The following is an 18925-nucleotide window of genomic DNA, read 5'->3' as shown; positions in this document are numbered from 1 at the left end:
TGGCTGGACCAGAAATATGTCTTACATTAATTCCTTCTTTAAATACTAAAGGCTCATTTGCTGACAAAAGATAAGGAGACTACAACCCACACCCATGTGTGCCCTTTTTTCTAGGCGATACTATGTTATCTAGGATGGCTGTTTTGGAAAGGGGGATGGGTGACACACTTAAGTACATGTTTAAAAAAAAAGAAAAAAAGGAAGCAAGGTAAATTTTACAATTTTTTTTAAATACTCTTTAGATGTCTAATTGATTTGCTTTGGTTTCAGTGGGACTTCTAAAAGGGCAGTTGAAGAAAGAGCAGTAATAATTCAATGGTGTCTGCACAATCCTTAAACTGAAAAAAATGCATTCCCCACAGTTTACTAAATTAGGTCTTTTTATTATTATCTGAGCATGCTATCTCAGAAAATATGGTAGTGGATACAACATAAAAATTCAGAGATTAGAACTGTATAAGAACAACTGCAATCTATGCAATATTAGAAGGTTCCTGTCATAGCTTTTGTGTCCCGTGTTTTAACGGTGAGTGGACACTTGCCACTTCCATCTGTGAGCTCATGGACTACATCCTTTTCCGGTGAATCCAGTAACATTTATGCGGTTACCACAGTATTTTATGGAGAGAGTGCATTAAGAGTGGATATATTTGATTAACTTCCTTAAATGTAGTTTAGCAACTGAAAAGCTAACACTTTGTGACATATATCACTTCTTTGCAGGCCACCAATAATATTTTGGCCATAGACTGAGTGCATCTCAGAATAATAGCTTTTAATCCCAGGAGTCTTTCCTGCCCAAGTGCAGGGGGGATGGGCCTGGTGATCTGTAAGGTCCCTTCCAGCCCCAACAACTATGAAACTGTGAATGACACTAATGGGTTTAGAGGAGAAGGGACAGACGGCACGAGCATGGTTTTAATTAAATAAAACCAGCCTCTGTACTTGGCTAGTTAAAAGATCTTTGTCTGCTTGAGTGATCAGCTTTTTTGATATCAAGTTGCTTAATAGTTTATTAACCTGCAGCTAAATTCAGGCAATGGTTAACTTAAACTGTTTTTATATGTTTGAAAATAAACTGCATCTAACCTTTCCATATGTTTCTAAGAGCATGTAATTAAATAAGCATGGCACTCCGGTCTTTGTCTTTGATGCCTCTTATTTTATAATTCTGTTGATTTGAGAGATGTTATTGTAAAGGATGTTTAATTTTTATAATTGGCATTTGAGGTGCATAAATCCAAATATGTTGTTTAACATACTCCAAGTAATTCAAATTAAATAAATTTGCATTTCAGCTGGGGGAATATTTGTAGGTGTGTGGGTTTTTTTTTGATGAATATAGTAATATATTTCCACTCTTGAAGGTTTTCAGATGTGATCCTGGCAACAATTTTGGCTACAAAATCAGACATGTGTGGCAAAAAATTTGAGCTGAAGATTGATAATGTTCGTTTTGTTGGCCATCCTACCTTGCTGCAGCATGCCCTGGGACAGGTATGGTAAGAAAGCTGCTGGAGTGAACAGTGAAGAATAGCTTTTTTCTTAGAACTGCTGGGGACAGAGCAGCAACAACCTAATTTAAGAAATTTAGAATCTAAATTGTGCAGTTTTACTGTGATACATTTTTAAAACTATGGTGTTAGAAGTTTTTATTCTCAATTATTTCATAATGTTAATAAGTTTTTATATTTAATGCTTATTCTCATTTATGTTTGTACTTGAAATTTTACTGAAGTAACCCCCATCACTGGTTAAAAGATAATTGTAGTGTAACCAGTCATAGTACTAAATTGGTTGTGAAGGCTCATATTTTTGGAGTTGTTTCAAAAGGAGAATGTTTCAAAGTTCAGCTGCTGCTAGATTCTAATTGTTATGTGTGAACAAGCTGGGAACAACACACCTTGGAAAAACTGATCCAATTTGAAGTTTGGATGAAGCAGCATTACATTTGAAGTGGTTTTGCTACATTTGTATCACTTCCACTTTGCCACATGTAAAAATTAGAACATAACAGTTGCTGTCTTTTTGAAATGGCCCCAAATGTGTCCGTACCCATAGAAACTTGTATAGACAAGTTTTCTGCATCAGAGTTTATTACAGTGTCAATTAAATTTCCTTTTTAGCAGGTGTAAGTCACAGCATGATAAAAATGTTGGAAGCTATCTTTACTTTTTCTACCTTTTCAGGGTCACCAGTGCTAGGGTTGTTTCAGAAAGATCTGTGTTCAAAGTCATATGGACTTTCTTTGTAGACAAGGCCATTTAAATATTTCTAAGCTGAGACTTCAATTTGTAAATGCTGTATGTTGGAGTGGAGTGGGCTTTCAGGGTCTGAGAGTGAAAGAATTGCCAAGTAAACAAAAAAAATTTCTGAGAGTGGGGAGCTTTCTACCTTCCAGCTGCACTTGCCCGGGGCTGCTGATGTGGCTGTCAACTAGTAATCATTTGCTTTGGGGTTTGAGGAATTTTTTTTATCATTCCCAGAATCGTGTGGTCTACCCATGCACATTTGTCCTAGCAGGTCATAGATTTGGGGAATGAGGCATAACTTTCCTCAAAACCCGATCATGCAATTGCTTTCATGTCTTCCAGCAGCCCACAAGATGTACACTAGGCTTCTTTAACGGTTCCTGATCAGGTAGATCCTGGCTGCTTATGGCTGTGCCCTTGACTTTTCCCATCTCTGTATTGTCATTCTGTCTCAAAACAATCCCTATGGTTGAGTGGGAAAAGGCACCTCCCTTATTCTACCCTGGACAAGGGGTGTTACAAAGTCTTATGTAGTTCCATTTGAGATCAGTGGTAGTACTTCTTTTGACTTGAATAGGAACAGAATTGCTTGTTAAGCCCTTTAAAAAGGTACTTAGGGAAGTGCAACAAGCATATGGAATCTTTTTTACTACTGGAGACCAAATAGGCTTGTTGAAACTTCAGAGCTTGGTGTTGCCCTCTCTTATGTCATTAATCCAAATACCAATGAGTCTGTAGAAAACAAGTTTCCCTTATTTCTTTCAGTTTCTGGTGTGGGGGGGAGTTGTTCTTTTAAGAACACTGTTAAATGGTCCTGTTCGTTGTTTGGGGGTGCAGCATCAACTGAGGACTCTTGGCACCTGTCAAGATTATGTTCAAGTTCAGTGTGTAGTTTGTGGGATACTTAGGGTGTGGTTACATGTAATAAAGGCACTTAAAATGCAAGCATCCATGCATTACAGAAGGATATGGCTCCTTTCCCATCCATATGACTGAGTGGTTAAGTTGTGGTTCAGTCTATACTAAGAAAACCAGGCATCTTTCAGTCTCCAGGAACCCAGGTAGCAAGAGGGAAGAGCTAATTAGCACTTTTGTCTCCAGTTCTGTCACTGCTCCCCCCCAGCACAGCTTGATCCCAGGCACCTAGGCTCCTGGCTATGTCTCTGCTTGCCAGCCTTCTAGTGGCAAGTCAGAGCTGTGGAGTTCAGCAGTGGTGTGAAGCCGGGGCAGGCAATTATATCTGGTGGAGGACCGCTTACTGAGCTTTGGCAAGCCATAGAGGGCTGCGTGACAGGCAACCAGGGGCAGATATATATTAATTTTCTACATTTTTTAGGGACCCTGTAGGCCAGCTAGAATGGCCTGACAAGGCCGCATTTTGCCCACCCCTATATTAAGCCTCAATGTGGGACTGTTTAGAGCACATTCTAATTTTAATGCCTCTTAAATTTTCATAGATTCAGTACTTGATAATTGTAATATGTAACAACACTCGTAGACATGTCACTTGGATCTCCTACTCCATCTTGTGGTGACACTTAGTGGAACAATGGAAATTTAACTGCTACTAAGAGTGAATTTTAGTTGTAGGGTTTTTTTTCTGTACCCCTTCTCTCACCTTAAAATGACAGTTCAGTAAAGGCCACCTTGAAGGTGTTTGTTAAAAAGAATAGATTTTCTACAAATTAGCTGGTATACAAACAAGAATCTCCTCTAAAGGAATAAATGTATAGGGCACTTAACAGTAAAGTGCAATGAAAAATTAATCGAAATAAGAGCAGTTCTGTTAAATGGTATAAATTTCTGTGTACTAAGGGAAAAAAAAATAGTTTTCTGAAGCAGATGGGCTCTCTTCAGAATTCCTCAAAAACACGGTTTTGTGAAATAAGCATATTGATTTAATAAGTTTCTGGTAAGTAAATGGAGAAAACTGAGTAAGTCCATTAAAAATACTAATTCTGAGTTTATGGGTTGGGGTTTGATGGTACATGTTCATCTCATCCTAATTAATAACATCTGTGGTAATTTGATGCGGTCAGCCTTTATTTTCAGTCCAGTGTTCAAATGCAGTGATTTTTGCTTCTTTATCTGTTTGTTTTTTAAATATTGTGCAGGTATCTAAAACTGACCCCTCACCAAAGAGAGAGATGCCTACCATGATTCTCTTCAATGTTGTATTTGCCTTAAGGGTAAGCATAGTCCATCCTAGCTTATTAAAGAATGGATTTTATACCTGTGTTTCTTGTTTTAAAATACTTATATTTCAGATACCAGTAATATTTCAATGAAACATATTCACAATCTTCTTTTATTAAAATACAAATGCCATTAATTTGAAATTGTGTAAGAATAAATGCAAAAACACTATCAAATGTGACATTTAAGCTACATAATTAAAATCTGTAAAATCACGTAGTCATAGAAATCGAGACTGAAAATTTATTTCAGCATTTTGAGTCCATTGCATGGGGTGAGTGCATGATTGTTCCCTGCAGGGTATTTTCTTGAGCTTCTTAATTGCCTCAAATGATGAAAGCCTCTTTCTCTCCTGTTTTTTTTCCATAGGCAATTTTTTTCAGAAGGATTTTTTTGATAGCTCATATCTTCATCATCTCACTCTGAGTTATTTCTCATAATTCAGTAGCTGGTAATTCCTTTCTTTTACTGGTGTTTGCACAGTTTTAAATATTGGTGTGTTTCCATCATTTTGTCCCCTTCTCTCCACATGCTGTCACTGAGGATATTTTTTGTGTTTTTTTGGTATTTAGCCCTTCTAATCAGTCCCTCTATACCCTTCCCCAAATTTATCATTGTCTTGCAAGTGAATGAAAAGGGTTATTTCCTACTGAAAGGGTTATTTGAATTGGATGCATAACCTGTGTACTTTCAGGTATGCATTACCTTAAATGGATTCCTGCAGACCCCTAGGTAATCAAAAGCGTAAGAACAGAGAAGACTATTCGCATACTACAAAACCAATGTAACAATTAGGTGCTTGAGAATGAAAACTAAGTAGCTCTTGACCATTGTTTAAAAGAATAAATGCAGATACTACTCCTGGAGGCTCAGACATTTTTATTTTAAGGAAGGAACTGCTTCCTCTGTGAAATGTGGAATAATGCATGTATTATTTGATAGGTGTGTCGGTGGTGCTTGTTACTATATCTGGATCTCTACATTATTAAAGTTGCATCAAGTACATGTGTGCTTGAAGATCCATGGAGGTACCTTTTTAAGTTAGCAAGGGTGTACGTTGGGGATCCATTTGCTAGCAGGACAGTAGAGCCCTAGAGTAACTGTGGGGCTATGATGCTTCTTTAAATGTCTTCCCCACAGATTAGACTGATTGGGCATTTGTGCAAACGTGAGAACTAATGATAGCCCACCGAAAAGTAAACTTTGTTAGGGAGATGAAAGAGTAAGGTAGCTGTAGGTCTGGCCCTGGAATTGGGAGGGCTCCATTTTTGTATGTCGGGATTAGTTCTCCTGGAGTTTGTGGTCTGTTTGAATTGAGAACACTTCCACCTAAGCTCATTATGTCCATTTCAGACATTCATGATTGAATTTTCAGCTCTTTTCCTAAGTGCAACTATGTGCATGTTCCTCCTCTAACTATTTTCAGGAACTCAGTAGTTTAGTTTTTTGTGTTTGAAATAAATAATCAAGAGGAGGTGTGGCTGTTATGTTTCCGTTTGCTCAAAAATGGCAGAAGAGATTGCCTTCAAAGTAGAAATAATAAGAGAAAACATTAGGAAGAGCAAGACTGGGACAATTTCCAGTCAAGTTAATGGCTTTTGAGAATTTAGGAGTGAGTGAAAACGGAGGTATAAGAGTTGTTTTGTATTCTTAATTGTAGCAGTCACTGAGTCTCAAATAATAAAGCAAAAATTTCCTGACGTGTTCATTTGCAGTGACTAATACATGGTAATGAAAAAGAGACTTAGAAATAAAGATTTTAATACTCATACCTCAAGAATCAAATTAGTCTCAGGTTTTTGGGGAAAATGGAAGTTGAAAATCTCCTTTCCTTTTCTAGCTCAATATTCTGATTCTGATCTGGTCCAAGTTGTATATCTTTTTTTCCTGGATCAGAAGCTTGTGGTTTGATCTGTAGATGGCTTTTTGCTGAAAATGGTATTTGGTTGGGAGTCCCTACTTGTTCTTGTCCTTCCCTTTTCATTCAGATGAAGTCCCAGGTATGCTGAAATAAAGATCTGAGAGTTTTGCAGAAAAAAATAAATATTCACTTTCCTTACAAGCCTTCCTGAAGTGATGCTTCAGAACAATATTGTTTTAAGTTTGAGTCATACTTCAGGTTTTTTGAGTTAGAGCCCTTTGTTGCCCACATGTAGAGTTTATTCCTACTTATTCCCATGTATTTATTTATTGATGTTTTAAAAGGAAAATCTTTCAAATAATGTAGAACATAGGGTAGGGTGATACCTTAGACTCGGAGAGGGCCGTAAGCTTTCCTAGGCAATATAATCTACTTTGTCAGATACTATGAAATAGTATGGTTTTCTAATAGTGTGAGGAAGAGTGGGGGAAGGCACCACCCAGCACCTGGGCATAGAATTTGAACCATTTTTGTACCTTTTTCCCCTTTTTTCTTGTACCTAGTTATATAATAGGGTCTGCATTTATTTACCCCATTCATATATGTTAGACAATCCTGGCTCAACCAGCTGAAATGTAAAAACTGCCATATGCAGGCCCAGTTTTGGATTTCCCATCTCTGGGTTTTTCTTCCTAGCCCAGAGACTAATGCCATAGCATTAATAATGGCAATCGAGCATGGCATTTAAATAATATATATTCAATTTTTGATCACTCTGTGGACTTTGTGATGTACTTTGTCATCTTTTTTTAGTATCACTACGATTCATTTACCAAAATGACATTTTCTGTTTTATAGACAGCTGTGAAGTCTGTGGGAATATGTTCAGCAAATTGAATTTTTTCTCCATGCTGTAGGTTATTGCTGCAAACCTCTCCATGCTATGGGTGGGGATACTTTAAGATAACAGGCCATCTGCAGCAGACAGACACAGCAGGCAAAGGCGCAAATGTAATCAGCAGTGATCCTGCTGTGCTTGAGTTACAGTACATCAACATACGTTGACTCAGCAAAAATGCTGAGTTCAGAAATGCTGATTCACAGTTTGCTAGTTCAGATGCCAAGTTATCTGTTGGCTGAACCTTCCAGTCCTTTAAATGTCTTAACAGACATACAGCAGCTTACTGCTGCACCCTTGCTGACTTGAAGCAAATGAGCCCCACCTTATCAGCTGCATAGAATTGATAGGTTTCCTAACTTTTTATTTTAGGACTTTATAAAAATGAAATAGTTTTAATATATAGTGTTTTTGAGGTGTGAAAAACCAGTTCCATTTTCTCTTGGATTAAAAGTGGGATAATGTTTTCTAGGTCTTTAATAGTTAGCATTTGTCATACTAGTGACTAAAATACTAATCTGCCACATGGAGAGAATGATTTGTGGCTAAGTGCCTACCTTCCTTGTCTTTCCAGTATTTGAATGTATTGATGTTCTTCTGATTTCTCAGTAGCATGAAGTTTAAATTACTTCTAAAAACGTAAAACGTAAATTACTGAAGGTGTGTTCTATAGCTGATCTAGCCTAGTAAGAGAGTTGATAACAGTTAGATGAATAAAATAGTGAATTTTCTTCATTTTTTGAATTATACACATTTGGAACTTCTGTGTCATATTTTTCATGACTCTTTGGCCTAGTAATATTTATTGGACTTGCTGTTGTTTTTGGTCTCTGTACTTCTGCTAAACTGTTAAATAAATCAAGAGAAATCTCCTTTCTCTTAACACCCAGTTTGAAGGTCGGTCTCCCTGGTAACTGTTAAAAGTAATTTATTTGACTGTTTATCTGGAGATATTATTTTACTTTTCATATATTTTAGAGAGTATAGACAGATATGGCCATTGTTTCACTGTCAGAGAATACTAATTCAAGCTGTTAAAATGCACTTCTTTCATCTGTATAATCCTGTAATTGTACAGGTATAACAAAACTACTCCAGCTTTAACCCTGCTTAGCTCAAAATCTGAGTTGGTGCAATTTAACTAACTTGTAATGCTACAGGATCAGATAGATATAAGAGTTAGATCATAACAGGTGTGGCATACTCCCAAGCAATAGCAGTCCCCCTTGCCTTTCAAAGTGGCTAAAATGTACATTTATCCATACCGAAAATTGCTGAAAAACTGACCAGCTGTTTCTATATTGCATATAGGCCAATGCAGACCCATCTGTGATAAACTGCTTACATAATCTCTCCCGTCGAATTGCCATAGTTCTACAGCACGAGGAACGTCGTTGCCAGTACCTGACCAGAGAGGCCAAGCTGATCTTAGCCATTCAAGATGAAGTATCTGCCATGTCAGAAAGTGAGTTCTGAGCTCAGCTTATTTTACTGAAAGAAAATGTCATAGATCCTCATAAATTAAAACAGTCTGAGAATTTTAATTTTGTACATACTTCTTGTAGCAGCAAGGTAGTAACAGGAATGAAGATGACAGGTAACATAGTGACGTAGTGAACTGAACTTTAGTTTTTGGAGTCTTGAATTACCATCCCATTGGGAGGGATCTTGGACAAAATCAGTTTTTCGTCTTAGCCCAATGTTTCAGGCTTCTGCTGGCTGTCTCGTGGGGCCAGGAAGGAATGTTTTCCTCCCTCTTGTGAATGTTTAATTGGCTTCTGGACTTTTTCCCTCAGGTTTTGATAATTGGCTGTGCTTGAGGTAGGAGGTTTGACTAGGGCATCCTGACAGTCCTTAGAAACCTTTTGGGTTACCTTGTTTAGAGGGTTTTGCTTTTCCCCTCAGGTTCAAATCAATTGCCAAATTAAGGTCAGGAAATTCATTTTTCCCCTGGGTCAGATTTGCAAGGACTATGAGTTTTTCCCTTTTTCTTTAGTGTGAGCATTTGTACCTTCCTAGCATCATCTGAGCGTATTTAATCTAATGTGCTGGGAAGTAGCTCTGGGCTAAAGAATTGCTGCCATTGCAGGAGGACTGTCTTGATCACCTGAATGGAGTGAGGAGGACCAAGTCAGCCAGAAGACCCTAAAAAGGCAGGGAGCCTCCTTGGGCAGGTGCCTAGGCATGTTTTGACAAAGGACAACTCTCAAGGGTGCACTTTGTTAGGGATTGAGGCATGGGTCTTTCTGTTACTTCCTTGTTGTGGTTCTTTTAGATTTGGTGCTGTGGTTGTTTTGGGGTAGGGAGGAGGAGGGGGAAGCAATGTGCTTTTTGGAATAGCCACAGCCTCTCTAGGGAGAGGTAGGAGGGATCTCATCTTGTGTGATGAAGGGGAAATGTGAGTGGGTGGGAAAGGGGGGCAGTGGGAAGTGGTTTCTTACATCTGCATGCAAATGTGATTGGGAAGTGTGGTGGGGCTTGGCCAGAGGGTTTGCAAGGAAGCAGTAGTTGGAGGGGTGGGGAGGGGAAACGGTTGTAGTTTTCAGGTTTAGTGGTTTTGTTTGGAGAGTCTGCAATTATTTCCTACCTGTAGGTTGCTTTTTATTGTAAGCTGCTCTGAACCTTTTGGATAGGGTTGACTGTGCATCTAAATAATAATAAAAGCTCCCCCTGTATTGTAGTGGCAGCATGTTGGGAACCCCTTATCTCCCTTGTTTTTACATTGTGGTATGTTATAAGGCAACCTCCAGCCTACAGGCCACATCTTGCTACCCAGAAATGTCATCTGGCCTGCAGGGCTCCCCACGAATCCTGTGGGGAGCCTCATAGGCCATGATCTTGCATGCTAGATCAGACATTCAGGTCAATGCAGGACCTGATCCTGGCACGTGAAGGCTGGGTAAGGGCAGCACAAGGGCTCCAGAGCCTGATCCTAGCTGGGGGAGGGCTAGCACAATGGCAATTATGGCAGAAGACCAGCTTGGCTTAGGGAACTCTTCAGTAAACAAAATCACAAAAAGGAAACTTATATAAGAAGTGGAAACTTGGACAGATAACTAGGGAAGAATATAAGAGCATTACTTAGGCATGCAGGGATGAAGTCAGGAAGGCCAAAGCACAACTGCAGTTGCTGCTAGCAAGGGATGTGAACGGTAACAAGAAGGGTTTCTACAAGTATGTCAGTAGCAAAAGGAGGATCAGGGAAAGTGTAGGTCCTTTACTGAATAGGGGAGGCAACCTTGTGACAGAGGATGCAGAAAAGGCTGAAGCGCTCAATGCCTTTTTTTACCTCAGTCTTCACAGGCAAGGTCAGCTCCTAGACTACTGCACCGGGCAGCACAGTTTGGGGAGGATGTGAGCAGCCCTCAGTGGTTAGGGACTACTTAGAAAAGCTGGATGTCTACAAGTCTGTGGGGCTGGACAGGATGCACCTGAGGGTACTGAGGGAGCTGGCTGATGTGATTGCAGATCTACTGGCCATCATCTTTGAGAACTCATGGCGATCGGGAGAGATCCTAGATAAATAGAAAAGAGCATACATAGTGCCCATATTTAAGAAAGGGAAAAAGGATCTAGGGAACTACAGACCAGTCAGCCTTACCCCAGTCCCTGGAAAAATCATGGAGCAGATCCTCAAGGAACCCATTTCTAAGCACTTGGAGGAGAAGAAGGTGATTAGGAACAGTTGGCATGGATTCACTAGGGGGCAAGTCATGCCTGGATTGCCTTCTATGATGAGATGACTGGCTCTGTGGATGTGTGTAACAAGTGGGTATCCTGGGGCTGGTCTGAACATTGGCCCACCTACTTGTTTCAGGACAAACTGCTCTTCTGCCATGCCTTTAGTGTAACCAGGAGGCTGCCCATTTACTTGCCCTGTTGTCAAGGGCCTATATATACGGCTCTGAACCTCCCCTTATACCACGTCCCGTGCCCCGCAGATGGGATCCATGGCCTAACACCTGGCCTGTGATCCAGTGCCCACACACCAGGACCCTCACTCCACTGCTTCATGTCGGGACTCTCACTCCTGTGCCCTCACACTGTAGATTGCAATCTCTATGCCCTCACGTCAGGACTCTCAATCTCTGTGTCCTTTCACTGGGCTCTCAATTTCATTTACTCAAAGCTTTCAGCCCCTCCCTTTTCTTCAGCTCCCTGCCTGGCTAGGTTCCTCTTGGTCCCCTCACACCTCCACACTGGGGCCTTAATCCCCTTGCCCGACACTGGGCCTCAATCCCCTTGCTCCGGGAGCTTCACACCCAGCTCCTCCATGGGCTCAGGGCCCCACCCCCCTGGAGCCTCACACCCAGCTCCTTCATACACCTCAGGACTCACTGTGAGCCTGGGCCCTTGCTTTGTCTTCAGGGTGTGCTACCCTAGCCTTTCCCCTCCAGAGGGTAACCTGCAAGGCAGTGGGGGCTGAGGCTTTCTGGTGTCCCATACTTGCCCTTCATTGGGGAGGCACAGGTATGACATTTCTTGGAGACTGCCCCGCCACTGGCAGTCCCACTACACCACCCAGGCCCAGCAGGGTGTAGTTTTAGGTCATGCCCCAGGACTAGTAGCCTCCACCTTCCCCATAGTTCCTGCCCTGTACCTCCAAGGTGTTCTGAGCAGCAGCTCTAGCTGTGCAATGTTCCTTCTCTGGCTGCCTGCAGCAAACTGTTGGCTCTGCTATTCTTTATGTCTAGCAGCTGGGCCCGCTTTCCCAATCAGGTGGCCCTTGGCTGGCCATGTGATTCCTGATGGGGATTGCAGCCACCTGTGGGCTGCTCTGCTGCTAGCTCAGCCCCTTTGAGTAACAGAGCACAACTTGTGCTGTGTTACATGGTGGATGTGGTGTACCTTGATTTTAACAGGGCTTTTGATACAGTCTCTCACAACATTCTCGCAGGCAAGCTAAGGAAATATGGGCTGGATGAACGGACTCTAAGGTGGGTAGAAAACTGTCTGGATCATTGGGCTCAGAGAGTAGTAATCAATGGCTTGATGTTTAGTTGGGAGCCAGTATTAAGTGGAATGCCCCTGGAGTTCGGTCCTGGGGCCAGTTTTGTTCAGTGTCTGGAACTACCTGAAAGATGGCATAAAGTGCACCATCAGCAAATTTGCAGATGACACCAAGCTGGGGGGAGTAGTAGATATGCTGGAGGGTAGGGCTAGGGTTCAACATGACCTAGACAGATTGGAGGATTGGGCCAAAAGGAATCTCATAAGGTTCCAGAAGGACAAGTACAAAGTCTTGCTCTTAGGAGAGACCAATCCCATGCACCAGTACAGGCTAGGGGCAGCAGCCCTGCAGAAAAGAACCTGAAGGTATAGAGTGGACAATAAGCTGAATATGAGCCAGCAGTGTGCCCTTGTTGCCAAGAAGGCTAACAGCATACCGGGCTGCATCATTAGATGTGTTGCCAGTAGGTCAAGAGAAGTGATTATTCCCCTCTACTCAGCACTGGTGAGACCACACCTGAAGTATAGTGTTCAGTTTTGGGCACCTTAAAATAGAAAGGATGTGGACAAATTGGAGAGAGTCCAGTGAAGCGGAACAAAAATGGTTCAGGGGCTGGATGACATGACTTATGATGACAGACTGAGGAAACAGGACTTACTTAATTTAGAGAAGAGAAGATTGAGGGAGGATTTAATAGCAGCCATCAACTAGCTGAAGTGGGGTTTGAAAGAGAATGGACCTAGATTGTTCTCAGTGGTGGCAGATGACGGAAGGAGGAGTAATGGTCTCAAGTTGCAGCAAGGGGAGTTTAGGTTAGATATTAGGAAGAATTTTCTCAGTAGGAGGGTAGTAAAACACTAGAACAGGTTACCCAGAGAGGTGGTGGAATCTCCTTCCTTGGAGGGTTTCAAGACCCAGCTAGACAAAGCTTTGACTTGGATGATCTAGATGGGGCTGGTTCTGCTTTGAGCAGAGGGTTAGACTAGATGACCTCCTGAGGTCCCTTCCAACCCTAATTTTCTATGAGTCTGTGATTATCTGCCTGACCAGGTTTGTGCTCCAGGACCCTGCTCTTCCTCTGCCTGGCCCTTGAGCCCTGGGATTGGGCCTTATGCCACCCCTATTCTGATGCAGGTGGCATGGGGTTCCAGAGTGCTAGTCTGTGGACTGGTCCCATACTATTCATTTGGCCTATAGAGCCAGAACTGTGAGCACTACTGTTAAAAGATGTTTTGTTTTCATAACATGTGATGTACGTGAGGGCCAGGAACCACTGGATTTTAGGACTTGTAAGATAAATGGTTGTATGTGGGTGTACGGAACTGGACTTGACCTGGGAGGCCTTTTGAATCCTGTTTCCAGTTCCTATTTGTACATACTGTATCAAACCAATCTTCTTTGAAGTACATACAATAATTGGGCCTCATTCTTTAAAAGCAGAAGAAAGAATGGGACACATCCTTAAAAGAGAGGTCTCAGTTCTGGAGGGTTGTGGTATTGTGCTTAAGGTTGGCTACAATATTGTGTGTGCCAACTACTAAACCAGCAGCCAAAGGGACTCCATTCTCTTGGCTATAGCAACAAGGCCCAGTGTGAATACTTGCAAAATGGGGGTTGCAGTCCTTGCAAAATAGAAACTGCAGAGACCTAATGGTCCTTCTGCATCTATGCTACTCTTCTATTAAATGAACAGGCTCTCTTAGGCCTTTTGTTTGCTTTTCCCTTCTTGGTCCCTGAAGAAGAATATTTCTAAACCCAAACCATAAGTCAGTTTTCTTTGTTTTCTGCCCAAGGTTTTCATTTGTATCTCTTCTTTCAGAGAACTCTCCTTACTGCAAAGTTTGCTATGCTTGCCATTCTGTTGTTTACTTTTTTTTTTTTTTTTGGTAAAGAACACAAAACCCAGATATTTTCATGTCTTAAGGTAGAGACACTGCCTTCGAGTGTTGAGGGAATATTGTTGCTTTTCTGGAGAGCTTTATTTGTTGCCGTTTTATGACAACAGATAATTATAAACTTGGCATAATAGGTAGCTGAAAATAATAATGTTGGAAAGCACTATCATAAGGCAGTGGGGTGTGAATGCTGGGAAATGAGTTTGCATCGTGTGTCTGAACCTGAACATTTGCATGATATTTTTGGTCACTACTCTTTTACAAGTTCAGTATCTAAATCAGGTAGATAACAACATAGTCTGCAATCAGAGTAAACCATCTAATGTTTGAAATAGCTGATAAAGCCTCTAGCCAGGAACTAGGCCATCCGAGCCCCAGTCAGACTTTGCAAAGAGATCTTATTATAATTTTAATATTTTGAAACAAAAATAATAAAATTTCAATTTTGAGGGAAGTCGGAGGGGAAGTTTTAATGAAGACAGATTTTCTGATATTTTTGGAGTAGTCATTTCATTACCGCTGCCATACTTTTGAGTATAAACACCACACTGATTGGGCTCAGTCTAAATGGGGTCTTTGTGGCTGTTGTCATTCAGGCTGGTTTTGACTTCATTTTGGTTTGTGTGCTCCAAGATCATGTATGCTGCACAGAAGTGTTGGCTGCTCAAGTATTTTTCTATTAGCTCAACTTCAAACAGTTAAAAAAGTGAATGACAACCTTTTCCTTCTGGTACGTTTCCTAGCTGGATATGGAAGTGCCCCACAGACGGTCTCAAACTCAGGCTTTCCCCACTGTAACACTGTATGCTGAGAGAGGCTCACAGTATCTGAGGAAGTAAACTTGGGCTCACAAAAGCTTATACATCTCTGATTTTGTTAATCTGTAAGGTGCACCTCCACCTTGTCTTCTTCATTGCATACGGAGTTACCTAGTCCTTCCTGAGAGGAAGCTTTCCATTTCTGTATTTTGTTTCCAGGACTGATATATGTAGTGTGACATGACGTATTTTCATAAAGTTTGCATTATAGTTAAGGCATGATGTAAAAATTTCAAACTATCTAATATTCCATTTTCTGATATTTATTAGGCACTTGGGAGCCTTTGAATTCATTAAAACTCAGTGGGACTTAAGTGCTTTTGAGAATTTTATCTTCTGTGATGAAACCTGAGAAGCCGAAGATTGACGAGAGTTAGCCAGTATTATTAGTAATTAGGATGGACAGTATATTTTTTAGAGTTCTAGTAATAAACCATCATTAACACCTTAGGTAACTGTATGTTTTTGGATTAACGTCCATAGGGTTTTGTTTTTTTATCTTATCTATAAGATGAGTCCTGTTAAGAGATTTTAAAAAAATTAAAACTTAAAAAGAAAGCCAAAGAAATATCAGCTTCTTGAATTAGTTTGAATTTAAAAAAAATTGGGAACAATTTACTCTTAATTATCTTATATTTACTCAAATAAGAAAGATATGTTGACATGAAAATATAGATTAAACAGACATGAAATTGCCCAAGTCCAGTGTCTCCTTGGAATTGGCTATTACAGTAGTGCAAAATTAAAATGACAGTTAATATCTATAAATGAACTTTCTCTCTGTGAGGACAATTGCAGCTTCCTTGCTTTAATCTTTCCATAGCAACAGAAGGTCCTCAGTCTCCTTTCCATCACATCCTGCCCAAGTGCAAGCTGGCCAGAGACCTCAAGGAGGCTTATGACAGGTAAGTGGAATATTCACTGAGAAGTTGTTTAACCTGTAAATTCTCATGATAACCTTCTGATTTTTATTCTGTTAGTGATAATTAAAGCAAGTAGAGGTTTGGAATAATATACGGATTAACTCTCAGAATAAACTTGAAATATTAGACAGTGCTATTGCTGTCATGGTCTGCAGTGGAGTATTCAGCGGATCATTATCTGTTTCTGAAGACTGTCTTTGTCATTGCTGTAAGAAGTGTATTATTCTTTTCTTGGTTGACAAGAGACAGAATAACAACTTATTTGCCAAGAATATCTTCAACAGTAGTTCTTTAAGAAGGCATTACAGATATTCAGTTTTAAGAGTGCCTCAGCCAGAATAGGTATTAATGCCAGAGACTGCACTTGGGCAGGGTATTATCTAAGGTAATACCCTGACTTCAGGCTTAACACCTCTGGATTGGTGTGAATTTTATGAAATATATGCTTGTTTTTATAGAATAAAACACATTTTCCTGGCCTGGCTTTTGAGAATTAAACATTTCTTACTTTTCTGTTTTCCTCCTGGATTATTAAAGCTGCTGCTGGATGGTAGAATGCTTTCTGGATAATAGCATAGTGACATCTAGTGACAGAGTACAGTGATTGAGATCAATTTAAATTTTGGACCAAAACATCGTGGTAAGGGAAGACATTATATAGCAGTAGTTTATCTTCACTACTCCCAGATCCTAGCAGCTGTTTTCCTTTGAAATAAACTTATGCTATGAAAAAAACACATTTTGAATATTGATCTGTCTTTAATTATTTCCATAGTTTGTTTATGGGTAAAAATGTTGCTATAGACTATTCTACTTAAAATTGGAATTTTTTTTATTTTTAAGGGTTTCTTAATAAATTTCTGTTTGCATTTGTAGTAGAATATGTGTTTATATCATTGCTTCAGCATTACTTCACATTTGGGGCTTTGCAAAGTGATATGTTTTGTATCTGTGTTTGATGAGCCAGAGGCAGCCACTGGCCATACTTTATCATGAGTCGTGTAACTATAAACCTAGGTATTAGTAAGGCCATGTCTTAATTTTATATGAATTTCTAATATAGGCTAGAACTTCATGGGTCTGTGCACAATGTAATAGATAGGGTATGTGAAATTGCATGGCCAGGTTTAGATTCCAGCTTTCCAGTGACTCACTTGGACCAACATTTTCAAAAGGGGGTGCTGATCTTTTTTGGGATACTTAATCTGAGATACCTTGAACTTGATTTACCAGAAATTCTGGTAATGATATGGAATGATATGAAAACAAGTATGCTCCCCACTAGATGGCACTAGAGTATTTCAGGCAAATATAACACACCTAATGTACTTCATTCTGTAAAATCAGTCATACATAAAATCTAAACATTTCTCCTAGGTAAAATATCACTTAAGCCCAGATTTTTGTATTGAATGCTTTTACCTTTTAATAATAATGTCTATGGTATTGGCAGTATATAATTACAGGTAATTATAAAACTAGTTTCCATCTATTGGTTTTCTTGATCAGGTACAAAGATTGTAAGGATGTTGGACATTTATTTTTCACATAAACAGTAATCTTGGAACAAAAAGCAGTAGCTTTAAGGTTAAGAAATGTCAGCCACAGCTCCTTTCTAAATTGGAGTTTTCATCAATTTTGAAAATAGGTACCCACCATAAAATCTGAACTGCCACTTCAGATAACTGAAAAAAACCACAGTCTACCACTGTTAAATCTGTAGCTCTAAAAAGTGTTTTAGCCTGACAGCTGCCCATAGCTTACATTTTTCTTCTTGGAAAACTCCTGTCTAAGATTACTTGGATTCTACTATTTTCACCTCTCTGAAGCTGAAAGTTTTCCACCCCCTACCCCATACATAAAGAACCTCCTCATAATTTTTGCAGCTGACTTTTTAAAAATCGCAACAACAGAACAAGAATGAATAAAAACCCATGAGAGAAGTAGTATGGTTTATTAATTTTCTGTATGAGCTTTTTCTCTCAAAATGTCAGATATCCTGACAAGATATGCAGGCTCCTTAGAAACTTAAAGATGTACTGCAGAGAAAAAATTGTTGTATAGATATGCATATCATAAATGACCACAAAGACAAACTGGATATACATTGCCATGGTCTGGCAAAAGAGGCCAGCGTAAGATCTGTAGAATTTTGACATCAACATATGAATGCAGGATGTGCTGTGCTACAGCAATAGTGATTATACTGCATGATAGAGGTCAGTGCATACACCAGCTGTAAAAAAAAAGACAGGTAGTGTATATGGAAGAGGTGTGTTTCATTCAAAGTACCATCTAGCCACAGCCTTATATTATCAAGAAAAGACTCCTGACACAAGTGTATAATTGTTTTCCTAACCTAAATAGAATACACCTATAATAAGCATATATATAGAACATTTTATTTAAAAAGTGAAATGTTTTAAAAAGATGAGTGGGTATAATTAGCCATTTGGCAGATAGAGAAAGAGATGTGGAAGTTAAGGCCAACATTTTCAAAGATTCTTTTGTTTTTTGGGTCCCAGCTTGGATTATTTTTTATTTGATTTTCAGAGATGCTTATACTCTGAATTGACTTTAATTGGAGCTGTATATGCGTATAGCCTCTGAAAAACATTCTCAAGGTCTGTTAGGCAGCTAGAATTAGTGGACACTTTACAACCCATACTGTCTAATGTAGGTAATTAAATTGATTTGGAGTTCAGATGTAGTTGGTAAAAGCTCCATGTTTCTGAAAGAGGATTGCGTCTCAGTTTTCAAATGATTTAGAATGCCATCTCCTCAGGGCACAACTAGTGCATGAAGTCAGCCATGCTGTTACTATCTTCCTAATAATAATAATATCTCTGTAGCGAGACTTACAAACTAAGTGTGTTTAGATGAACAGTAGATAGAAAGTACCTCCTGGAAGCTAGAAAAAGCAACTAGTTTTTGTAGTCTGAAGCTCATCTTGACAAGATTATTGTCCCATGAGTATGCTTTCCATCATTTTACTTGGTTAAAAATGAGGTGCTATCCTGCTAGAAGTGAGAGGGGAGGGAACAAAAGCTGTTCTTTACTGCTACAGGCTACAGTTACCCTCGATGAACATTGTCCCGGGATGCGAGGGATGCAAGAATACTTACCGGCAT

At 39.8% G+C, this 18925-nt stretch overlaps 1 protein-coding gene across 2 annotated transcripts in view; it reads left to right on the top strand.

Annotated features, from left to right (window-relative positions):
- Nucleotides 1-18925, top strand: part of NPRL3 (NPR3 like, GATOR1 complex subunit) — a 94608-nt gene that overhangs the window by 24373 nt on the left and 51310 nt on the right. The window contains exons 3-6 of one of the 2 annotated variants that reach the window (XM_090024241.1): nt 1368-1497; nt 4367-4441; nt 8519-8672; nt 15701-15776. In XM_090024241.1, the coding sequence (XP_089880367.1) occupies nt 1368-1497; nt 4367-4441; nt 8519-8672; nt 15701-15776 (435 nt within the window). Of the gene's footprint in view, nt 1-1367; nt 1498-4366; nt 4442-8518; nt 8673-15694; nt 15777-18925 lie in introns of both variants that reach the window. The other variant, XM_090024240.1, reaches the window with a different exon arrangement.

Source organism: Crocodylus siamensis, chromosome 12 (genome assembly GCF_052110815.1).
Source record: "Crocodylus siamensis isolate JL-2025a chromosome 12, ASM5211081v1, whole genome shotgun sequence".
In the NCBI taxonomy this organism is placed as follows: domain Eukaryota; kingdom Metazoa; phylum Chordata; order Crocodylia; family Crocodylidae; genus Crocodylus; species Crocodylus siamensis.
This window is presented reverse-complemented; position numbering and strand designations above follow the sequence as displayed.